Source organism: Bactrocera latifrons, unplaced genomic scaffold (genome assembly GCF_001853355.1).
Source record: "Bactrocera latifrons isolate USDA-ARS-PBARC rearing strain unplaced genomic scaffold, ASM185335v1 scaffold_22, whole genome shotgun sequence".
Lineage (NCBI taxonomy): Eukaryota > Metazoa > Arthropoda > Insecta > Diptera > Tephritidae > Bactrocera > Bactrocera latifrons.
The window spans coordinates 70,429-97,238 of record NW_017535741.1 but is presented as its reverse complement, the minus strand read 5'-3'; the positions used below and the strand labels follow the sequence as shown (position 1 = coordinate 97,238).

Here is a 26,810-nt window from a genome sequence, read left to right as displayed (position 1 = left end):
GTTCCAAGATAGACAAAATTACATACGACTTCGAAATTATGATTGTCAACAGTGACGGGAGAACCAAGTCGTGAATATTGAAATTATTTTTTTACTAACAGGAGATATGTCGTCTTGCCCTTGTTCAATGTCAGACCTTTGCTTCGCTTCTTTGTCAAACCTGGACAAAGGAAGTTGTTATGGACAGTAATATCGATACTAAATTCAGACATAGCGATATAAAGGCAGTTGCTTTTCGTTCTGTCGAAAGCTGATTTAAAAATGCCCAAGATTGTGTATTGATCCTCTTTGCACGGGTCTGCAGTTGTTGATTTTCCAGTCCTGAAGCCACACCGATAAAGGTCCAGTCAGTTTTTTTTACTTTAATCTTCCTTCTTTTGGGCTTTAATCTTTCACACAATATGCTCAATATATCCTTATATGCGATGTTGATGAGGCTTATCCCACGGTGGTTGGCGCAGATTGTGGTGCCTCCCTTTTTTGTGGGTTGGGCAGAGCACACTTAAATTCCAATCGTCTGGTGTGCTTTCATCCGACCACATTCAACAAAGAAGCTGATGCATTCTCCTCATCAGTTCTTCGCCGGCCATCAATCTACCGGTCTCCGCCGCTTTGTTGTTCTTCAGACGTTTCGGGCAATAGAAAGTCTACTCCATTTCATCGATTGGGAAGTCAGATTCACCATCTCCTAGTGTTAAGCTTTTCTGCCATTCAACAGGCTTGAGAAGTGTTCCCATCCCTGGTAGTTCTACAAGTGTATGGATCTGGTCTTGAAACCTTTTATTGATCGCCGCATCGTTTCGTAGAATTTTCGAGCATCCCCCGTTTCATCCAGCTTGTCAAGCACTACGTATTCGTACATTGATCTCCCGATTTGGATTCAATCACTAGCCTGTAACTGCTCCAAACAGATTTTTTTTATTTATAAATGCCCTAGAGTTGAACAAAGTATTGTAAGGCGAGAGAACACAATAGATCATTGGTCACCGCATACTTCTGCTTTTACATCATATGTATATTCCAACCTAACCTTACTTTTGGAAACGAAATTAGTAGAAAAATTCATTGAATAAACACTAAATAATCTACGTAGTTACATACTCATGGATACGGATGTAATTTGAAACAAAGAATACATTTCTCAAATACCAGCGATCAACGATAAACAAAATTCCATTAAATATTTTAGTACTTTCAGACATACGCACATATGAACAAACATACATACATATATGTACTACTAAACATTCCATATGCGCTCGCCCCAACAACAAATTTGGATATTTTACAAGCAATGAAAGATGATTGTTGTTCTTTGCCGCCTACTAAAATTGATGTCTTTATTTATACGGTGCAAACGCTATTTTGCTTTTATTCGAGAATAATCTGTGAAAATGTCTGTATGTATACGTACATGTATTTGTATGTATGCTTTAATACAGTTTATGTAGCTTTGTAGTGTCTAAACTAAATTTTGGTCAAAGAGCGTTGAGAGTGAATACTCGGAAGCATACTTATATTGAGTAGTTGATCATTGCTTTTGTAATGACATGCAATTAACTGTTCTGACTCAATCTTAAAAGCGCCGCAACTTTTAATTAAATATCCCCGATTTGCTACATTTATAGCACGAAAATGGAGCTGCCAGCTGATTTTCACGCTCTCTCTCCATCACACTCGCTTGCCTAGCGCCGATCGAAAATTGTATAAAATACAGAAGGAACACCTCGCGCGCTCACTAAAACGTATTGTTGTCCAACTTGAGCTAACTTAATTGTTAGTATTTTCCCATAACTAAATATACTATATATCTCTCGGTACGTATGAGTGTGAGTAAGTATGTTTGTGGTGCCTCCGACACCACGGAATGGCTAAAATCGCCGATTGTTGTTAGTGTTATGTGCTCGTATGATCGTTAGCATGATGAGCACAAAAAACAATAAGTGTATTTTGTGGTTGTTTATTTTAAATTTTTTTCTTTATTGTAAATGTGTTTGTATGTGTATTTGTGTGTGTGGACTTTCGTCGTTAGCCGTTTTTGCCAATTTGCCATTTGACGTTTAACTATTTAGAGTGTTCGGCTTTTTCGTGTTGTGCTCTCATCGCCATCCATCGGAACCCACGTTCGAATCTATTTATAAATCTGATGTGTGTAGCTTCGCTACGAGAATGTGGTCAACATTTCAAATGCTTGCACAAAAACAATTCACTACATCCAAGCAAACAAATAATTTTAATGTGAAAACGTCAATTCAGTTGTTTTGTCCGTTTCAATCTCTGACCGGCTGACGGAGATGCAGCCTCATGTACTGGTTCCCATAGCTAACAACAGTTGCGCGATCCGTTAGTAGATTGTGTCGGCTGTCGGCTAATGAGAAACTAGCGGTTCACTTAATTTTTGTTGTTTTTAAGAAATATGTGACACGAATATGAAAGAGGATCCCAGCACTGCAGCGACATTGTAATTCTCTCCACTTGTTACAATTTCTGTAAGATCTTTATTTTTATAGCTTCGGTTATATTGTATATTGTCGACACAGCTCCAAAATTTACAAAACTACATTACATATATGAATAATATTATCCAATCTCGATATAAGTAGATTCAATAAAGAAAAACTAGACTTCCTGCAACAATAAACCTCCGATAAACTGCCGAAATAACCGCATGTGACTCCAAGTTAAGAATTAAAGGTTAGAGAGCTTTCATTTTTGTTTCCTCCTCCACCTCCTAGCCACCTCTAGGTATCGTATAAAATTGCAAAACTGAAGACTTACTCTCCCTACTAACACGAAGGAATTTGCTGGATATTAATTAGCGGAATGAAATCACAAGAATCGTAGTTCTTATTTTATCATTTCATAGAGTTAACACTACCAATGAGAGTGAAAAATGTGATTCTTGAGACTGAGTGTATGGATGTCTGAAAGAGTATTAGCGTTTATATCTCTTTAGTACATTTGCATTCTAAACTTATCTCTAACTAACCTGACTAATCTGACTTCCCTAAATTATTATCAAAAAGCGGAACTTGACTTTTAAGTCACAAAAAAGTCATGTTTAAACTCAAAATTTATATGAAATCGGGGCATGGAGGTTATGTCGAAACTTATTCCTATTCCCAGAGTGATATCCACCAGTGTTCTATAACTATTAGTAGAAATTCTTTCACATTTCCAGTTAACATTCCACTGTGCAACTGTAACGGCACGTAAACTGCGCTCAATTCTACTCTCTTCCCAATACTGTCGCTCTCACAACACAAGCTCCCTACCAACTTGGCACAAACACGCAAATCAAATATTTAATGGGGAGAAAGTGCACATTACTGTAACAGTGAGAAAGAGAGAGAGGGCTCATATAAACACACTCACTTTCAGAGTTTGCCTAAGGGGAGCACATTGGGGACGAGCGTGAGCGGAGCGTGAGTGCTGTTGGCAGAAGCGTGAGTTTTGACATTATTAGCACTAGCTGGCCATAAGGTAGCAGTTGAGCATCTGCGATGCGAACAGTCTAAAAGTAACAGCGAAGCGATTAAGTACGGCGGAAGCAAGAACAAAGATTAAATACATATTTATATTGTTGTTGTCATTTTATAAAGAAGCTTATAGCAGACGGCACCAAAGCGACAAGGCAAGAAATCGTAAGGAAAACGTGAATAAAAAAGGAATTCGTGCAAAAAGCTACAATAAATAATTAAAAAAAAACAACAACCAAAGCAATAAAGAAAGCTAGAATAATTGCTAAGTTACTAAGTGCACCTTTTGCTGCCAATGTGCAGGTGTATCTGTGTGTGCGCTCTTTTCTTCAACTACTCTTTTTTTAAATTTCGTTTGTGTTCGCTACGGAGGCGAAGTTTAATTATTTTATTTTTCTTTTTTCCTAATTCTACTTTTTCGTGTTGTGGAATGTGTGCGCGATAAGCTGGTGCATATGTGTATGTATGTACATACATATGTATGTGCGCGAGTGTGCGTGACGAACACGCGGGTTTCAGCTGTGCGGCCGCATGAGTTACACGCACAACAACAATTGCAACAACACTGTGAAAATCAGTTGCTATAAAAAATTGCAACAACAATGGGAAACTAATTTTCTTAAAACAACAATAAATAAAACAACTAAACAGCAAGCAACAGTGTAAATCTCCGCACGGTGACGTCATAAGTGTGCTATTTACCAAAACGCTGCATTGCGGAATTAAATTTTTTGGCAAAAAACTCCCAAAAAATACCGTGTTTTGCTGAATTTGCGCCGCATTCGCGTGCCACAGCGCCATTTGCCAGCGTTGCAAGTGCTTTAGGGTAATTTACTGCGTCTTTTTGCGCCACAAGGTGATGTGCGGACGCTTTGCAGGGCAGAAAACAAAAAAAAACAAAGAAAACAACAATAAAAAGACACACAAACAAGCTGTTTGTTCTGAAAATCGATAATTGTGCACCAGAAATTCCGGTTTGCCCTCGCACATTTGGACTTGATTAATTAAAAAAATAAAAAAAATTATTTAAAAACGTATATTAAATTAAAAAACAAGTAAATACTAAATTCAAATCAAATTAAAGTGTGCGTGTGTGCGAATACTCGCGCTGCAGGAAAATTTTTCACAAATTTTCCGCTAAAGTCCAAAAGCTACTAGAAACATCGAAAAAGCATTTTCCTCCACCGAAAGCCAGCAGCTGGTACATTTTAGCAACAACAGCAATAGCCAAAACGCTAAAACGAGCGAGTGTGGTCAGCAACAGCCCTACCGTCGCGAGAAAATCGAGAGCCACTCGCCACCCCAACAAAGCACAACAGCTTGTGGACGAGGCTGCAGCGCGGCTGACGGGCTGGCGTATGTAGTTTGCAGCTCCTCAGTTGTGCATTGAATTAAGTAAAGCTAGTCGCGTTTCAGGCGAGCAAAAGCTACATACCGAGCAGCCGCCACGCAAAATATATACATATATGTAGTTGTTGTTGTTTGTTAGCGGTAGTGATTGAAAGCAGCGATCAAGCAGATTAACGCTCGCATTCTTGGTTGCTCATACGCCACCCACAGCAACGCAGCGCGAAATGCATAAGCAACGCAACAGCTGGGTGAAGGCAGTATGCAACAACAACTAACGGGATTGTCATGAACTTAAAAAAAAATCTGTTGAAATGAAATTGCGAAATTCCTAATACCGAAGTAAGTACAGGCGAGGGCAGAAGACACACTGTGAGCGACGGAAAATTTGTGGAAAATTTTGTAGCCTGCGAGGGAAGTACACACTGCGAACTAAATAATTAGGGTACTCACAACCCGTCATAAAGCATCGTAAAATCATAAAATTATAAATTTTTAAATTGGTTGAAAAAAATTGTTGCAGAGTTGTATTTGCGTAAACTGATTTCTGATTTTAGTATGCAATTTAACAACAAATCTTTTAAACTATTATAAAAAGTTACGACTTTATGACTTACGATGCTTTATTACACGTTGTGGTACCCCAGTTATGTTTTCTGAACGCTATAACTTATATGAGACTAATTATTTATAATAATATAATTTATAATAATTAAATTGAATTAATTAGAAAAAAATTATTTTAACTTAAATGCTCTCTCATAAGAAAACAAAATACATAATACTGACCGACAAATTCGGCATAAGAATTGTTAGAAAAACGAAAATCATTAGACATATCTAGTTAATGAGAGTTGTGGTAGTATTGATCCGATTTTATCTATTTTTGTCAATACCACATACTATGTATTAAAATGCCACCTACTAAAAAAATGTTAACTGAATTTCATAAAGTTACTTCACATACAATCACCAACCATATGGAGTAAAGAATTATCAGAATGATTCTTATAGGATTTATCTCGAGCGAATTTGGTTCTTTTGGCTTGGACAATTTGAGAGATATGTACATTAAACCCTCAAGAGCGCGGAGCCCCGCTTTCCTTTTCAAAATTTTTAGCCTGCGGGTCCCCTGTATCAAATTACTGTTCTATAGCTTCATTTAGTGGTTTATGGGCATGTCAGTGCTCCGATTACGTTTTTATAGATTTTTACACAAGATAAATTTAATTAGTTTAATTACGTAACATTAATCAGGGGTGTTGTGCAATCTGATAGTTGTCGGAATCAGAATGGAAACTGATCGAAAAAAATAGTCGGTGTCATGAATTCAGATATTATTGGTTTGATATTCGAAACAGAATTTTCTATCAGAAACACAGCAAGAAGATAGTCGCTCACTGATTTGAAATGTAAGTTAAGAAATCAAGTTATTTTATTATTACGAATTAAATTATCTTTATTTCGATAGGGGAAAACATAAGTATTAAACGCGAAATGTCTTAATTACTGAGTTTTTGAAAAAAACTCCTGATATTTAATGATATTGGATTTACAAAACGTAATTATAATATATAATAAAACCCAAACTCGTCTTTATTCATTCGATAAATGTTATCTCTTAAAATCTTTCTTCAATTCGGAACTCACTAAAAACCTTAATACTATTGCTCCAAATCTGTTAATTTGCAAGTATTGTCACATTAGTAAACAGCTGATTCTATTATTGGTTTAGCGTATGTTCGAAAAGATGACAATTCGAACAGATTTTGGGACACCATTGAAAGTGTGAATTGGTTTGCAACTCTGACAGCTAAGCAATTCTGTGTTGGATTCCATAACACCCCTGAATAAATTAGTAATTAATAAATTCTTAAAAACATAAGAATTATATATATTCACACAACAATGTATTGAAAAATATCGAAATGACAAAATATGCATAAATTAAAAAAAATAATAATTAAAGCTAAAAATATATATTTCTTCAAACAATATTGAACAATTAAATAAATTCGATAAGAGGCAAATTTATCTAAATGTTATCCGGTTGAAAGAGTATTATTAAAATTATTTTAAAAAATAAATTAAAATTATTAATGAAATATTTTAAAACGCACTTAAATCCGTGTTAATTAAAGTAGATCAGAACTTATGAAAAAAATGTACATTTTGAACAAAATACACATATGTGAATAAAAATAAAATATATTTTATAAAAAAATTGTTGAAAATACGGAAAAAAATAAAAATAAATAAAAAATAATAATTAACGAAAAAAAATATATAAAACACATACCAGGTCATAAAATTTATTTTCATTAAAAATTAACAAATAATAAAATAAATTTTAAATGAAAATATATTTAAAATTAAAATCTTCTTTCACTTTAATTTGCTTTTATTCGTTTGTAACATTATGGCAACAATTACTATTTGTTTGCAGCAACCAGTTGGTTATGGTGCAAATAAATCGAATTTGAGGAAAACTTTCATTTTGATTAAATACATTTGCGCACCCTTTAATATGAAAGAAAGAGTAGAAACAATTTAGTGAAATGTTAGTGGCTATAAACAAGAATAATGAGTCGAAAATTCACTATAAATTGAAAAATGCCATACTTTAAATTGGTGACTTTTTGGACTTCAAACACATACATATGTATATCGCAATCGTGTTCAATTTAACCCGATTTGCCGTTCTAAAAGTTTCCCTATCTTTTTTCTAAAATTTTACTATTTTTATCAATTCACAAATATGAAGTATGAACGCAGGGCAAAACACAAAAACTCACCTCAATCAGTTTCAAAAACTTTAATAAACTGGCAACCACGCACACGACAAACGATTCTTTAAAACACAAACGCAACGAAAAACAAAAATTTGAAATAAAAAAACTTCTTTCAACTTTACAAATTTATTTTTATTAAACTTTAGAAAACAACAACTTCTACTCGAAAATTTTTAATAAACTAATGTTTTATATGTTTTTTTTACACACTCAGCTCTACTTTTAAAAATCCTTTGATATATTAATGCACATTTAAATTACAGTCAAGTGCAAAAATATGCATAATTTATTCTAAGGAAACACGAAAATTAAGCAACGCAAAAAATACAAAGAAAAAAGTGAACAAACAACAACAAAATAAAGTTTTGGAACAACAAGAGCAACAACACTCGTTTTACAACAAAATTTACGCAAAAAATCGAAAGTAAAAAAAGCAAAAAAAAAACAACGTAAAAAACAACAACGAAATAAACGCAGCGACGACAAGCCAGTCAATTAATTGTCAGAAAATAACTAAAACCAAAAAAACAAGAACGTTTTAGCTGCAGTGCAACAAAAGTAACAACAATGCGCCCAACCGTATTGTCGACTGCGAACGCCAACGCGGCGGCGGGTGTTGGCGGTGGCGGCGGCGGTGTTGCCGGCAACACCAACAGCAACGGCGTCAACATACCCATACACCATGACTACGGCAACGTCGCCGGCAGCGGTGGTGCACACCCGCAAGCCGCCGGCTACTACGCGGACGCCAATGCCGGTGCCTACGGTTCACCGCGTCAGCAGCAGCAACAATCGCCACAACAGCAGTCCTACCATCATCAGCCTCAAGCGGCGCAACAACAACAGCATCCACACCAGCAAATGCCGCAACACTTTCAGGTTGGTACACAATAACCACGACAACAATTACAAATACAAATGCATCCTATGTTCATATGTGTGTGCATACCTGGAAGTGGCCCAAAATTCAATTGCGTTTTTGTTGTTCTTTTTTTTTTCCTTTTTTGATTATATTCTTGTTTTCGGTGGAACATTTATGCGCATGTGTTGGTGTGTCACCGTCGCCATTGCGTGTTCCGTGTGTGCCCAAGGTCACGCATATAATTGCTGTCACTCTCTCGTTACGTCTCGTTGGTTTTTGTGCCATTGCCGCCTTTCGGAAAGCGACAAGCTTCAAAAATTGGGCGTCAGCGCGGCAAGGTCGTTTCACTTTTGTATATTTACTTTTTCATATTTGTTGTTGTAACTGAAATTGTTGTTGCCACACATAATCGATGGGCTCGTTGTATTCATGGTTAATGTGTGAGAATTGTGCAATCGCACGCAATTTGCTGTATATAGTTTATATAGTATGAATGTGTCTATGTATGTGTGCACTTTTATTTATGTAATCCCAATATACATATAAATTATTTTATGACTGCTTTCGCCAAATGCAATCGAACAACTTTAGTTCTGGTGTTTATAAAATACTGTAATACATTTGGGAAGTCCACATAGAATGTTTATTGTAAGTATTTATTGAAAGCAAGTATATTACTAGGTTTGTTCAACAAATATTTTTCCAGGATAAGATGTCCAAAGACAGAAGAACTTTTCACCCTTCTCTTTGCTGCTTCTTCTATTTTGTTTGGTCTCTGCAGTGGCTACCCTTTTGGTGTCGTCTTCATAAGTTTTGTTCGCTTCCTTTTTCTAAATATTTGTTCATCAATATTGTCCTTGGGAATGAAAGATCAAAGATAATACACGGCTTATGCCAAACATTTTTTTCCAATTCTCTAACCCTTTTGGTATGGTCGTGTGTGCTTCCCTCAAAACAATTTTTATGCCTTGACAGTGTATTAAACATTTTGGAGACCCTATATACCATATATATAAATGTATGTTCCGTTTTCTTGACTGACGTAGATATAGATTCCAAGCGAAGCCTGTTCCTTCTAATGGAGGGGATGTCTTACTCTTCCTATGCTTCCCCCGGCGGATACTGCGTTGCCGTAGCCAATGCGCAAAGGACCATACATCTTCAACAGATGTTGTCTTTGTACATACCTCTGCGCCATATAACAGGACAGCAATAATGAGTGACTTATAGAGTTTGGTTTTTGTTCGTCGAGAGAGGACTTTGCTTCTCAATTGCCTACTCAGTTCGAGGTAGTACCTGTAGCAAGAGTTATTCTGCGACATTGTTGTTGGTATTAATACTGGTTTCAAGAAAAATTTTGCACGTGCCCCATATAGCCCCAATAAGCTGCTCATTTTTCTAAATTCCAATAGACTTAATATTACATTTTTTTCTGACAATGAATTTTCGCCGCTTAAAAAGTTTTTAATTTCTAATATAAAAGGGTGTTGAATGTTATGAAGAAACGAACTCGGATTAAAGATAGATCTGAGATTCCACATTAGACAATTATTTGTCTTCTTACTGGACACTATTGAAGCAGATAGCAACCTACACTAATTACTCTCTAAATATTGTTAGCTCAAAATTATTAAACTCAGTTACTTCCGTCTTGTATTGTACAGTCAAACGTTGAAATACAAAAATACAAAAATTTTCACTTGTCAATCATAAAGAAAGTGAGTTATGCCAGCCATCAAAGCAATTTGATAAACTATATATTTAAAGAGATAAAGAGAAAGAAAGAATTACACTACAAATATTATTTTTATTTCTTCGAAAACCATAACTTAGTCTATCTAGTAATCTTTGATGCACATCTCAACTTTTTATAGTGTTGTTAAGGTACCTCTTAGTTGTCTTCTTTGTTGACTTTATGTTGTGTTCACCAGATAATACAACCTAAATACACATACGAGAAGATTCTACAAATATTTATTATTTAATAAAACATTAACATTAATTAAGTGAAATATTCCAACCCATTTGCTAGGATTTTGATATCAACCAGCTAAGATAAGATAAGTTCGTATGACATGAATGTTAGTTAGAATGATATTAACTTTATTGTTGACAATGAAGTTCAGACACTTGTGTATGTGGTTATTTACCTTATATGAAACATACCACATATAAGTTCTTGTCAATCCTTTTTTTATTTACGTACGAGAAATAATTGAAAAGTCGGCGTATTCGTCAGAATTATTACAAGTTTCGACGAAAATCAGTTTAACTAAAACTAACGTTTAACTAAAATTTCAATGCTTCCTTAATACTCATTGCTTTCAGTGCTGACACTCTTAGTTTTGGAAACTGTAGATATTATAGATTAGAATACCGTTGCAAATTAGATTTCGCCAGCAGATCCTAACAATATTTATTAGTGACCATATTACTGGAGTAATAAGAGAAATCTATACGAAACTTTTATTGGCTGTCAAACTTACCTTAGCACGCTTTAGCACATCTTTGAGCTCTTTGTGCTGTGTACTGACCGATTCTTTCATCCCAAGCACAACAAAACCTTTCTGATTTCCATTCCCAATTACGAAAGAGGGAGAAAACTCTTCCGTATTACAAAGATCTTAGATCGTGATCGTGATCTTAGATGCGCCATACTTTCTTGTACAAGTTTAGATTCTATCGAATCTTGGAGCAGTAGGCTAAGTCGGATATTGAGGCAAGACTTCCGAACCCCAGATAATAGAGATAATAAACGTGCTTAATATAATATATTTAAAAAAAAAAAATGACAATTCCTGAGAGATATATTACTGTTACCCATCACACTCACACACCTTTGTCCCGAGTTATCTTTTGGTAAATATATTTGATCGATACGGAACTCTTCTTTCCTTGCAACCATGATAAGTTGTTAGCTGACCTTCTTTACCCCGATTCACGGTTAATGAAAACTAACCTAATTAACCGTTAGTCGATTAACTTGCAAGGTAATTGCGAAAACTTTAGCGAGCTGAACTCAGCTCAAGCCAATTTAGTTAATTGCTGTTTAAGTGAAATTAACCGAGTTTGCAGCCGAACCGAACCGACAAAGCGAACGCGATAAATGCGCCACTTACTCAATAGAATCAATAAATTAGCTGGAGAAATAGTGCAAAACGTAAACACGCACACATATGAACGTATACTGTAAAGTCTGTGTGCATGTCTAACAGAAGAGAGTCCAAAGTCTAACGGCAACCGAAGGTGGAACAAAAGAATTGCGGTAGGGCGAACGTGGGGGTGGTAGGGCGGCGGTCGCACAAAGCACAACTTTGTCGAGTGGAATGCATAGAAAATGGGTGAATGGATAAATGGGAGTGCCGTTAATTTCTTTGATGTGTGTGTGTGTGAGGTGCTCATATTGCATAACGTTAATTGCATTTGCAACAGATATAACACTGAAGTTACTTAACTATGGGCAACAGCAAATACACAAACAACAACACTTACAAAAACAACAGTAACAACAACAACGATGAACTAACGTGCGTCATTAAACCCAAATAAGAACAATATATTGACGATTTAGCGCATTGAAGCTACCGAAGCGTGTGACTACGGTAAAGAACTGCTAATACTAAATATATGATACATAGTATGTGTGCCGACGGATCATTAAACAGTGTCGCATGAAAGACGCCTTCATTCAATTCTATGCGCTCCGGTTCGCTTCAGTACTCTCTGCAACATAATCTGCACCTTATACATTAACCTCTCCAAATGTATTAAAATCCAGGGCGGTACATAAGAATATTGGAATATTCGTCTATTGCAAAATACTCGGGATGGTCTCATCACTATACACTTAATCGTAATCACTCTATTATATTGAGCTAATTTGCTAATTTTAAGCCTCTGGACTAAACTATTAGATCTTCTTAAATAATATCAAACTATGAAAGACTCAGCATCTACCGACAATGGATTAAAGTCTTAAACGAATCGAAAAAGAGATCTTGCTCAAAAAAAAAAAAAATAAATAAATAAATAAAAGACTCCTGTTTGAGTTGAAAATTAGTTTAGATTAAAAAAATAAACATATTTTTTTCAATACTAAGTTAGATTACTTTTGGTTGGCTTGGTTTTAATTACATTATGTTAAGATGAGATAAGCCAGTTTCGTATGGGTTACATTGAATTAAATGAATCTGTGAGTTATTAGGTAGATCATTAGATCATATGCAGACCTCTGGGTTATTCGTGGTTCGAATTATAGTTGTATTTGTGAGTCATATAGTGTACACAGGGATTTAAATGTGTTTCTTCATAAGCTTAGTGTGTCCTCCTTGTTTGTCTTATATTTTATTAAATAGTAAGAATCAAGTTTTCGACGAACAGCAACGGAGAATCGTGAGTCCAGGTTTTATGGGTATGTGGTAAAGTTATCAGATATACAGATTCTTGAAATATGACTTCAAAAGTTCAGTCCACCCTAGTATTTGTTTATATTATAATATCCATACATCTCCATAGCAATACTGTAAGTTATGGGTGTCTATTAAAAATCGGCAAATAGATTACCAAGCGGCGACGGAAGTACTCAAAACGGGCACAAGCAAAACATTTCAAGCCACTTACTTTGAAGTACATAATTTAATTTTTTTTATGCGATTCTCAATTAAGATATCGGCGCATGTGGATGCCACCACATAAATGCTACGAACCAGTATTTCTATTATACTAAAATCTAGATGCTAGCGCTAATGCAGAAGCGGCATTTACTATTGGACAAGTTTTTGTTGCCTCCACACACGCTCGCTCGGGTGAATTAGTGGGTACTAGTATCAGAGCGAGTGTGAGTACTCATGTGTGTGTTGACTAATTGACACAGTAGCATTTCGCAGCTCTAAGGTTGTGAGTCATCTATACTATTCTTGCAATGCTTGCGAAACCCACAGCGCCAGCCAAGAGCGCTTTTCGTCTTGAGCATTTTTAATAGTCTGAAAAGTTGTTTTTGTTATTTTTATTTTTATTTTTATGCCAAGCGCTCATTTCTATGATTTATGCAACGGCAAGTGTCTGATATTAGTGGCGTTCTAAAAAGAATGAAGAAGAGAAGTACTATATATTCTATTTTCTTGGAAGTAATGACAGCTTGAAGTTTGCTGCATAAATAAAGAGAGTAAAAAAATTTAATTTTTTATTGTTATTGTTGTGAGTAGGCGCCGACACAAGTGCACCGCAACATAAAATATATAGTATGTACTATATGTATGAAAAATCAATTATCATAACACATTCAACTTCACAAGTTTACAACCAGCGCTACCTTCAACCGCTCACACACATTCGCGCGCAAATAAATTGTAGTTTTGTGGTGCACGAATCAGTTGTCGATTGCAAAAGAATTATGCGCTCATATTAAAAACCTATTGTGGTCTCTCTCTCTCTCACTCTCAGCCCACTCATTTCGGCATACTCTCGCACTTCCGTTCTCATTTGAACGTCAGCGATCCACAAACGTTAAACGTCAGCGGGTGTGTCAGTTGAGCTCCTAACCCGTTCCCACTGCGCTGATCACTAACAATTAATGACGTTGCTACGAGCACAAATAATATACATATAGTATATTTCTCCATTTCTTAACTGTTTTCGTGTGGGAGTTTACGTCTGTCTATTTCGCTATGATCTTGATGATTTGGTTGTGGGCTGGTCGAACGAAGGCATAACACTTGTGTGGGCATATATTGTGTATTTATAATTTATAGAGATATACATATTTACATATTTAGTTCTTTGTTTTTCTGTGGTATATATATATATATGTACATCAGCACATTTCCTGGCCTCGTTTTGATTTTATCTAACAATTTCCATGGTATCTGTTTGCTCGCAAATTTTATTATCTGTTTAGTTTTCTAAGTTCTCTCACTACCCACATATTTATTTATTTTTTAATTATCTATTAATTCTCTAAATTTCACCATTGCCACAAAATACTTAAAACAAAATTTGGGAAAATAAATATCAGAAGACACATTTATTTTTCCAATTTATTTTTAAGTTTCTCAGTTTTTATCTTAACTTAAGACTCTACCTTCAACATTTTTTATGCAATACTCTTTAACATATAAAATGACATCTGCTCTGATAAAAATACTCAGCTACTGGAGAACTTTAAAAAGTTAGTGACTTCTTTGTAAAAATGGAAATACAAAAATAATCCATTCTAGTCTTTTTTTTTTATCTTAAAACAGAAAAGTATATTTTCTCGAAAACCCAAAATATAATTTGCTGTAGTGATTCTACTTAAATTCGAATCAACTTTCTTACTCAGGCATTGATTCTTATATTCCGAAGTATTGCCTACTTTCAGCAATTATTGGTTTTGAGCATAATTTTCCTTTTCATGCAACATATGCTTGAAGAGTTGGTGTCATCATACTTGATACTCCACTACTTTTAGGCCTGAACTATTTGGCGTAACTTCTATTACTATAACTACAAGAAAGTTTCTAATACAATGCTTAGCAGTATATAGAAAGCCTTAGGAGGGCTAACAATATTTGTTGAGTCGTGAAATTAATATTATATTAAGGAGCTATCAATGTCAATTTGAAGGATTAAAGTTTTTAGCTGTACATTTTTCATCAAATTTATAGAAATTTGTTCTTAGTTGGACTTAAGCACCGAACCTTTCATATAAACTTAGTTGTTTAATCTACTTAGTGAATGCAAGGAATATATCTCTAGAAGCACTAAACATAAGTCCACAGGTGAAGGTGCACAATGACAGAGGTTCGGAGGTTGACATTTTGCACTTAATGGCATATAATTCATACACTGGCCGACATATTCGACAAAAGGTTTGTTAGAAAACGAAAATCTTTATACATACAAGATGTGTTCCAAAGTAAACAGGACTTCAAAAAAAAAAAAACAGAACAAAGGCTTTTTTCGGAAAAATAAATTTATTTTATTCAAATAGTCTCTCTCTGCTTCAATACAGCTTTTTGCACGGGCCAAAAGCATGTCGAACGAGTGCTCTTTTAGCTCTTTGGCCGGTATGACCGCCAGTATGCCGGTGCAAGTATTTTTCCGCAAAGGAAGAAGCCTCACGGTGCCATATCAAGTTCATACTCCCTGTATGGTTAATGTGGTTTTTGGTCAAATAAACGGTCACAAGTGTCGATCGTTGTTGGATTTTGAGCAATTTTTGGTCGTAAGTCAATTCGTACGGATCAAACCGTGCACACACCTTTCGTAAGCCCAAGTGTTCGTTCAAAGTGCGATAAATCGATGTTTTGGAGATGTCCATTTCCATGAATTTTAATGATGATTTCGGCTGATTATTGATAAATTCGCGCATTATTTCGATGGAGTTTCCGGTAATCACGGATTTTGATTGGCCCACATGTTCATCGTTGAAATCTTAAAACCACTCGGCGCACTCTGCTACCGGATAGGCAATCATCGCCATAAGCTTGTTTCATCACTTGACACGTTTCATAAAGGTTTTACCAATTTTAAAACTAAATTTAATGTTGGTTCTTTGTTCGAAGCTCATTTTCGCACCGATAACACAAACGTACTGACACTTAAAACGCATGACTTCACTTCCAATCGATGAAATGTCATGAAATTCTCATAGGACAATCGATAAAGATAGCAGATTCTAACGCACCAGTCGACATAAAGATGGTGCCACCACGGGGTGCTATATTCAAAAAGTCCTGTTTACTTTGGAACCTAGGGGCTTTAAATACATTTTTTTTTTTATTTAAAGGAGAAATAATTATAAATAATCGTTCCACTTATAGATATAAAGCACTGGCTGCAGGGCCTTCAGCTTTTAAATACATTATTCATGCAAAGTTTTATACCGTTATATTAATTTGATATTGATTTGTACACCAGAAAGTGAAAGAATCTATTGGAATTTATAATTATGCTATAAGGGAAGTAGGTGTGATTGTAGCCCGACTTCGCACTGTAACATAGGAATGTGAGGAGAATGCCATGCACTAAATTTAGTCGAAATCGGTCGGGCGGGATTACCTTTCGATTTCATCCATTTTTACAGCGTCGATAGGGGTGCTAAAGAGATTTATTGCGAGGGAATTTGGTTATTGTAGCTTAAGTGCTTTATAAGATATTTACATTAATTCAAATAGAGAGCAGGGCCATGCCCACTTCTTCAAAATTTTTAGCCCACAGTTGCCCCTTGATACCCCGGTCACCCAGATTTCAACTTTTCTCGTCGGCCTGATCATTTGTATATATGTATATAAACCTATATCTATCTCGATTAGGTTAAGGTTATGTATAACCGTTAGGTGAAAACAAACTGTTATAATATGCATCTAACATCATAATATGATATACATACATATGTATAAGATTTAAAGCAACTGTTTATTAATTTAAGGCGCAATAGATATGCAGTTAGTTGATGTGTCAAATTACACGCTATACACTTTAGTTTATAAGGTGATTTCAAATTAAGTTGATTTCTTTATAACTTTCGTGAAATTTATTCAATGGTCATGCATTGTTTGTTCTTATTTAATTGATTTGTCGTTTGTATTTTAACGTTTATCAACGGTCACGAAAAGTGCTAAGTATCACGAATAATTTTAATAGAACTTAAAAGTGTATTTTTTTCCAAATAAAAGTAATAAATAATTACGCAAAAAAGGCAAATAATGACGTCATTTGGATTATGCAGGGTGGTTTTTTATATATTTTGATTTTTTCCAAAAGCAGGTATTTTCAAATTTGCAATGGATTTGATTACATATATATATTGTATATTTACATATATATTTACACATGTACATATGTATGTATGTTTATCTATAAATACAGAAAATTAATCAATATTGGCAATAATTATTTTGCAAAATGCTAAAAATGACTTTAATTTTGTTTATTCGCATTTCCCACTGTTTACATTCTTTCTCTATTTGTATGTCATTCATTTCCTCTCGTTTCGCACATTTCATGCGTGAATTTGAAATGTAAACAAAAGTTCAAACAACGCGTTCAAGCCGCAACAAAGCTATGAATTCGCAATGGGCTATTTTGAATATAGAACACACATCTCTACATACACACACCCACACAGATGTACTGCAAATTAATGCAAACAAATATTGGTAGATATGTTTACGAAACTACGTGATCCGTTCGCCTCTTGTTTGCTGCCGGCAACTGGGCAACTGGGCAACTGGTCAACCGGTAATAGCTTAAAAATAGCATCGTGTGTAAGCGCGAATTTCACCAGTTTACTTTGTTCGACGCGACGATCTCATGCATACTTCGGTAGTATGTGCATATACATATAGTAGGTGTGTGAGTGCATAATTTATAGGCAACGCAAATTATTTACTCTTATTTTATTTTGTTAATTTCCCTTGCTGTTGTCATTGTATTTGAATCAACGAGACAGGCATAAATCATGTAAATTTGTGAGATATAATCAAAATAAAATATAAAGTTTCGAAATGCTGCTCACAATGTAAATATGTATTTTAAAAGTAAATATAATAAATATTAAGTGTAGTAAGCTAAATTAAAAAAAAAATACAAAAAATTTAATTAAGCAAATCAATTGATTTAAATTATTATAAATTATAATTAAATTAAATTAAAGCAAAAACAAAAATAAACAATAACAAACGTTAAATTCGAATTTGCTTCAAAATAAAACAAACCTTCTCATATAAGATTTTGATTTCGATCAGTTGGCAGCTACATACATTGGGACACAAATCCCGGAAATTGTAAATAAATATCTAATTATTTATCAATATGTATGTATATATATTTTTTTATTTTTCGACTGAAAACTGTGATTTTTGACTTGTTTGCATATCAAACTCATAAACTCATGTCTCATCGGCTGTTATAATGCTCTCAATGAATGTGTTATCGGAATTCGCACAATCAAGGTTGTCCAAAAAGACCTTTTTACGGTACTACTTTTGAAAAAAAAAATCAGCTTCATCGGGTTGAGTCGAAAAGGAATTCGTTTCTTAACCAAAATATCAACCAAAATCATTCGAACAGACTCGCGAGAGATGCCATCTCTCTACTTACTTTCCTGACGTCATAAACTTCGTGGCGATTTTAGCCACGAAAGTATTATTTAACCGATGGTATTTCTGGATTGTCTTTTTTATTACCTTTTTAAATTTAACTTAACTTACATTACATTACAAAATGAAGCAAATACATGAAAGTGCATAAGAATACATAAAAATAATGTTTAAATTTGAAAAAATTATGAATAAAAATTAAAAATAATAGTTTTTCCAGACTTTCTTTATGTAACCGTCTCCAGCTATCCCCTTGTCCAGAGCGTCCTGTTCTCCCACTTTCCTCTGAAGGTTATATTCTCGATTTTAGTTTACATTTTAGGGTTTTTATGTGAAAAGTGCCTCTAAGTGATAATATCTGATGCTGTATAACCACTATATCGCTGCAGTTCCGATTTTATTAAGTAATGAGTACATGATGTACTAATGAGCTACTCGAAATTTAAAAAAGTTAGTAACAAAAAAATGACAAGAAAAGTGCTCACATATGGCAACTAGTTTACTTTTTTAAGTTACTCATGGTTGTCAATGCACTCTGTACTTACGTTAAAATACAAAAAATAAAAAAGATAAAAAAACACTTTTTTATAGTTATATTTCAAATTTTTATTAAATAAGAGATTATTTAAAAATGTTTTTTAAAAAGTAACAAGAAATAAAATACCTGATGAAAATTTTGAAAGAATTAAAAAATAATTACTAAGGCAGAAATAAAAAAAAAACCACTCAAATAAAAAATTCGAAAATACTCTCACCTTCAAAAGCAAAAATTACGAAATTTTACGAATCAAGGAGAATTGTTAAAATTACACGAATGCACTTGCGTAAACGCTGACAACCCAACATCTCACATACACCCATGAGTGGGCTCTATGGAATTTTACACGAACAATTTTCGACTCACCTTGACCGTATAATAACATTTTGGCAGCTGCAACTGTCACCAAGCCAAGGAAATGAAAACAAAAAGCATTGGGCATTAAAAGTGATTCCAAGGCGTCTTTTCATAAAAAAAATAATTTGAAGCAAAAGCACAAACAATTATTGTATCTGCCAACATTATGAAATTTGAGGTTAAAAAATGAGTGAAATACTTATGTATGTACACATAAAATACAACACTGGGTAGCTTTTCAAGTATTTAAGATTGGTGCGGAGTGATTGCCGCGAGAAAAATTGCACAATTGCAAGTGTGAATCGTTCGTGGAAAAAGCGAAATTAATTTTCTTTATACCCCACACTTTGTAGTAAAAGTTTTTAAATACACAAATGCTTGTGTATGAGCGTATTTTGTATGTGTACAATTGGCCAGAGCAGCATAGACGACTTTTGCTTTTTAAATCATGTCAAAATTAATGAGACCGCGAGCAACGCGTTGACCATTTGAAGATCGCAAAATATTGAAATGAATGTTGAAAATAAACACAGAAATTTCGACAAATGGAGAAAAAATGAAGAAATTTAGGCGAGTAGAGTGAATAAAATGGAAAGCAGCTGCTTTTAGGCATTAATGGGTTGAATAGACTTTGAATGGTGATACCAATTCGCTGTCTGGGGGGAGCCACTTATGGCACTTGAATAGCGATATGTGCTATAGTAAACATTAGGGTGGTAACTAAATACCGAAATCAAATTTTTGTATCTCATTTCCGTACAATGAAACGCAGTTTTGGCACTTTACACAAATGTATTAGCGGTTTGCTTAAATACCAGAAAAACATGTCCAAAAAGGAAAAAGCTTATATCGACGCGATTATTGGCGAATACGTCCGTATGCGCCATATACATACATATGTATGTACATGTGTGTATTAGTGAATTTCTGTCGCATTTTATGATAGTTAGGGCGTACTTCACAGTGTTTAAAACATAGAGCAGTTCCAAAAAATAGAATTGTAGATTTCCTTAATCCAATTAAACCATTGTCGAAGTTATCATATACAAAGTTTCTTAGCGAATGAAACTAAGTGAACTTCGACGTCTAAGTGATACGCCCTAACTATCCCATTCCGGAACTACATTTTAAATGTGTATTGTTATTTTATTTTATATATGTACATATATAATTATAAATCTAATATATCTGAAATACATACTTATATTATCATAAAAGCGACACACCCAATAGCAACCCTGACACAGTAATGAAATTTAAATAAGCGATGTTTGGCAGCTGTTACTATCAATAAAAGTGCATATTTTATTGAAATTTTTAGGACCAGGTTTGTCATTTGGTCCTAAAAATATAGTCCTATCGTATAGTACCAGAAGGGAAATAAAATTTAAATAAGTGCTTTTGGCTGCCATTAATATCAAGTAAAGTGCATATCCAGAAAAAGTATTTTATTAAAACTTTAGGACCAAGTGACACACCCTAATAGTAGTCCCAGAACAGAAATACAATTTAAATAAGTGATTATTAGCTGCCGTTACTATCAATTAAAGCGTATATGTATTAAAAAAAATGTATTCAATTTTAGGACCACCCTAATGAATGCGTACAACTTCATCAGTGTAATAAAAATGTGAATGATTTACCAATTGGGTATATTTACGATCTATACTTATTTTAATTTCTAAGTATTGGAAAAATGAATATATTATCCAGTTACACAATTATCTGATTACTTCGTGTTATTTCAATTACTTTCGTGTTCTGAGTAGCTCATTTGTTTGAAATTACGCTGCTTCCAGGAAAATTGTGCACTGCACTTTATTACTTATTGTAGTATAGAGTCTATGCCATAAATATTTACATGCCTCAATAATTTGTGTGTGTATGTAGATGTCGGATAACCGCATATTTCTATGGCGCGCTAGAAGAAGGCGTCTGTCGGCTGTGGCCTACTATTTCCCAAAACATTTGCATTATTTCTGCCAACTGGCGGAGAGGCAGTACAACTGTCCGCCTATAGTTTTATGTATGTGTGTGTATCATTTGCTATGGATATTACCATAAGTGCAACGAAATGTAGCAACTGGAATTTATAGCGAGGCTTTACAGACACTCTATGGAGTGAATCTATAGCTCTTTAGACTTACGAGTATTTGTGCAAAATCAAGCACAAACAAACATGAATATGAAAGACTACCACTTAAATCTTTGAAGTAGAACATTTTTTTTTTGTTTGTGCATATTTTGCAGTAGTCATAAAATGGCATAAATTGGAGCAGAAGTTTTGGAAAAAATAAACAGACAATTCCAGCAAAGTAGACGTACACATAATCTTTTATGATTTATTGCCACATCTACTTATCATACGGGCAGATCCGTCGTGAAAAAAACTCGCTTATGAAAACATTCCATGACTGAAACTTTATTTGACAATCCCGATAGTTTCTAAAAATTACACATGGACCATCTAGTCCATTTCTGGACCAAATTTTTTTTTAGTAAAGGGACTGTAGCTGCCTAAGCGATTGGTCAAAGTTACCATTGACGCCTCAAAAGTGTCAATAACGACTATGCGTTATTTTCGCGTAGCAACAAAAATTTGCTTTTGCACCACGATAACACCCCTGTTCACGCTTGTGTGCGACTTATTCGCCAAACCTAACACATTAATGGTGCCGTAACCGTCTTGACTTTTTTCGTTCCCAAAATTAAAGAGGATTATGAAAAGTCGATGCTACGCTACGATTTTGTAGATGAAAACTGCATAGATCACAAAAAAATACTGTTTTAAGTGTTTGGAGGATTGAAAGAACGCTATACCTAGCAATTTCTTTGAAGGAGACAAAATTGATATTCATGAATATCTAAATAATCATTTTTTTAAGAAATATAGAATTCGCGCTATTTTTTGAACAAACCTCGTACAAAGCCTGGGATATTTTCAAAAATCTTTACTAATATGGGGTATTTGTTTTATTATTTTCCCCAAGTTTTAAGACTAAAAGTATTGCCTTTGGCTTAAAATACATAAGACGCTAATAAAATTAGAATTTTCGGTAATTAGCACTCCCAGAAATTTGATTCAGAGATTTCAGAACATTGAACGTTCTGGAATTAGAATTGAAAAACGAATAAACAAAGATCTTAATCCGTCTGTAGTTCCTCAAGCTGTATCCATTGATGGCCTGAGTTCAGCCAAGTCAAGTTGGTGGTTGCCGCCTAATTTATAAGTCATAACTTAGCTTTGGGTTTTATTTCAATTATCTTACAAACAAAATTATAATTTGTGAGCGATGACTGTACCACAATATTTATATATCAGTTGTGAGCCAGTAGAATACATAAATACATACATATTTCTGATCGAAGTCTGATTATCTTCATCTCACAAGATCGCCACGTACAAATTTTATCAATGAAAAAAGTGTACATAGTTGTTATTACCATAGTGGTATGAGTTAGAATCCATTAGCCGGATATTTATATGGATCCACGTTCTATGGGAATGGAAAACTTATAGTCAGTTGATTATTTGGGCCTGCAGTTCCTATTGAAACAAATATACAGTTAATTTCACTGCTGGCTAGTTCCATTCTCCAGGTGATAGTCTATGGAGTTAGACCAGCCTAGAGCACTAAAAATGGGTCTCACTTTCACAATTTATTCTGGGAATTAAGAAAAAATGGAATTTCTCCCGTTCACGCTTTAGTAGAAATGTATTCGCCTTCTATACCGCGTCAGCGGTGTCTACGTCAATGACGAAGAACAATTGTTTCTAAAAAAGGTTACAATAATAATAAAGTCACTTCACTGATTATGAGGTTTTATATATGTATGTAGTTATTTCTTGCTTCCCCTCTTTTCCCAATTTAGCAACATGACTTTATGGTATAAGTATGTAAAAGCGTGTAAGAAGTGCTTAGAAACTAGATTATTCCATAATAGACTGAAAATGTGAAATTTGCCTAAGCAAGGACGAATGCAATAGAAAGATGCACACAAAATTCATTGATAAGATTATGTTTATGAATGTGTGGGTGCGTAACCAACCTATGACTACAATGTTAATGGTTATACATACACACATATATACATACTATGTGAGAGAAAAGATTTCAACAATTTAAAAGTATATTTAATCAAGAAAACATATTAAATGTTATTATAATCAATACATCAATAGAAAAAGAGAGCTTAAGGGAGAGGTAAAAAACAGCAAAAATATCTTGTTTGCTCTTATACAATAACAATTACATACAATTATTACGTACTTACATACAGCCAATCTTATTATTAAAGAAAGTGTTTTTTTCACACTTCTCTCAAATAATTTGTGTGCAATCTTTGCATAATTGTTATGGAAATCCTCTTTACTCACCAACAAAACAAGGAAATTGTTATAAGAAAAATAAAAAGCAAAAACAAACAACTCGTAAAAGTCATATGCTAATGGATAAAGAAAAGCCAAAAAATTCTTTTTTGGAAAAAAGTGAAAATTCTTGCATAAAATCTAATGCGAGGTTGTATGCGTAAATACATACATAAATGTGTAAGTGTTTCGTTGTGGAAAATCGCTAAGGAAAATCAGAAAATCAATAGCGCCCCCCAGCAATGAGTGAGTGCACCAATTGTTGTCTGCGCCTTCGAGAAGAGCGTAGAATCTACGCAGAACATCGGGAAAAGTCATGCGGCACATATACATATTCCCACATGCTTATATACGCCAACGCGCATAAGCAATCAAACCAAATAGGATTGAGAGTGTCCGCACTGAAAGCTACTACTCTAGTGATTGTGTGTATGTGTGAGTTTTTGTGCTTATGGGTATGTAGTACTTGCTAAGCAGTGCAAATAAGCGAGGGCGTCGCTATAAAAGCAATGCCAATTAGTGACAGCGTAAACAGTTGAAATTGAGACGCGAACGTGTGCGGAACACATCAATTTGCGAAAAGAAAAACGAGAAGAAAAAGAAATTATTTACTAAAAAGTGTAAAAAGCAAAGCAAAAATTTGTGAAGCGAACAGTATTATATTATAAATCTTATTTTAAGAGAATTCAATTGCAACAAAGAAAAGACTTTCGAAAAATATAAGGAAGCAACAACAAAGCAGTGCAGTAGAACAACAAGTGTGCAAGTAAATATATTTATATAAATTTTATACTAAACCAGCAAATATCACAAAATAAATAGTGCAGTTTTAGTGACTTTATTTGAGCATAAGAAAAAATTATCAACAACAACACAAATAAGTTAAGAGCTGCGCATTTTGTGGACTTTTTTGGCATTAACTAAAATTGCTGAACAAAGCAAGCGGTGAAACGGCTAAAAATGAAATCTTAAAACTGCCAAAATAAGCCAAGTTAAAACTGCTTTTTGTGCTAACCAAATTAGGTATACAGATACAAATACATACATATGTACATATATAATTTCATATACATACACATAAGATGTTTTGGAAGCACCTGGAGCTTTCCAGAATTATTACATAATGAAAAATTACTTTAATTTAATTTTATATAGCTGCTGTCATTTTTAATAATAATACAAATGGTTTGAAATGATGTGAATAAGAATCAGAAAAACAAATAAATTGTTCTACTAATTTAAAAGTGGCTTGTAACAAGAATTGATTTGCTTTAAATTTTTTTATTTATTCATTTTTAGTTGTGCTCATTTTTAAGAAAAATCAATTTTTTAATTATACACTTTTAGTTCTGCTCATTGTAAGTTATAATCCTGTGCTTTAAAATCCTTTTGTTAAAAAATATATTTTTTTTTTAATTTTCGATTCTTTTGTTTTGAAAACTTTTATTATCGATTTTTAATTTACTACGTTGTGCTCAATGAAACAACCTCTGGAAACTTTCGATAGTTGATTTCGTCTACAATTTATGTTTCTTCAGCCTGGTTATAATTTTTTTTTGTCGTTCTGTTTTAATATATTTGAATTGCATTTTATTCTTATTTAATTTAATTTTTTAATTAAAATTTAATTTTTTTATCATCGATTTTAAATTTAGTAAATTGTTATCCATGAATCATCTCGTGAAAAAAGCTTTCGATAAGAAATTTCGTCTGCGTTTCTTTTGTTTTTTTTTTAATTTATTGTCAGCTTGATTACAAAATAATTTGCGCGTCGAGAATTTAAAATTAGCAATTTACTAAATTTAACTGAGTAAATAAAAACAATAATACGCGTATTTATTCGGGTAGGTAGATGACAAGGCTCGAAGAGATAATAATTAATAATGTTATAAATAAACTAAACTAATGTCTTAACGTTACACTGAGTGATTTTATACAATTTTTATGAATTTGCTATGATTACAGACATTAAACACATTTAATCTATCTATAATTTTTTTATTTCTTTGTGACTGCCGTTCTCAAAATTCTCGCAAAGTTAAGAGGTTGGGGGGCAAGTTGACTGTTTTAAACCTGATATATTTTTTAAATCGACGTTTGTTAATCCATCATTACTCGGGTATCGCAATCGCTGTTTTTACTTTTTTCACATATTTTTGTCATTCTAATCAATTAATTTCCAAAAACTGCAATGTATTTTCAAAAAAAAAATTTTGGTCTTTAGAATAACAGTTTTGAATCCTCTTAGTGCTTCTTATGCGACAATAAATATTATTTATCACAAACATAAATTTTGAATTATTTGTTTATTCATGAAATTATTTAGTATTATTTCTTTTATTCTTTATATTTTGCTATGAATTAATTTCTTTATTTTCATTTGTTCAACTATTTTTTATACCCTGAACAAGGTATATTAAGTTTGTCACGAAGTTTGTAACACCCGGAACCAAGCGTCGGAGACCCTATAAAGTATATATATAATAGTATATAAATGATCAGTATGCTGAGCTGAGTCGATTTAGCCATGTCCGTCGGTCTGTCTGTCCGCCTGTCTGTATATATACGATCTAGTCCCTCAGTTTTTAAGATATCATTTTGAAATTTTTGCAAACGTGATTTTTCTTCAAGAAGCTGCTCATTTGTCGGAACTGCCGATATCGGACCACTATAACATATAGCTGCCTTACAAACTGAACGATCGGAATCAAGTTCTTGTATGGAAAACTTTTGCATTTGACATGATATATTCACAAAATTTTTTATAGATTATTTCCTAAGGCATCAATGTAATCTCCGAAAAAATTCGGGTAATCAGATCGGATTACTATAGCATATTGTTTCGATATAAACTGAACATATAGTTACTAAAAATAAATGCACCTGTGAAGGGTGTATTATCTTCGGTGCAGCCGAAGTTAACGTTTTTTCTTGTTTAAATAAAATTCGATTTTACATAATAAATTATTAATATATTTTTTATG

At 33.7% G+C, this 26,810-nt stretch overlaps 1 protein-coding gene and 1 long non-coding RNA gene across 4 annotated transcripts in view; both read left to right on the top strand.

Moving 5' to 3' along the window:
• Positions 1 to 3,489: 3,489 nt before the first annotated feature.
• On the top strand, positions 3,490 to 7,913 carry LOC108968557. Its single transcript, XR_001993338.1, has 2 exons — positions 3,490 to 3,644; positions 7,833 to 7,913. It is a non-coding gene; the product is annotated as an uncharacterized LOC108968557 (long non-coding RNA).
• Positions 7,914 to 8,013: 100 nt separating this feature from the next.
• Positions 8,014 to 26,810, top strand: part of LOC108968555 (BAG domain-containing protein Samui) — a 24,137-nt gene continuing 5,340 nt past the window's right edge. For 2 of the 3 annotated variants that reach the window (XM_018932672.1, XM_018932671.1), the window contains exon 1: positions 8,014 to 8,497. In XM_018932672.1, the coding sequence (XP_018788217.1) occupies positions 8,186 to 8,497 (312 nt within the window). In that variant the 5' untranslated portion in view covers positions 8,014 to 8,185. Of the gene's footprint in view, positions 8,498 to 24,350; positions 24,593 to 26,810 lie in introns of those variants that run through there. The other variant, XM_018932673.1, reaches the window with a different exon arrangement.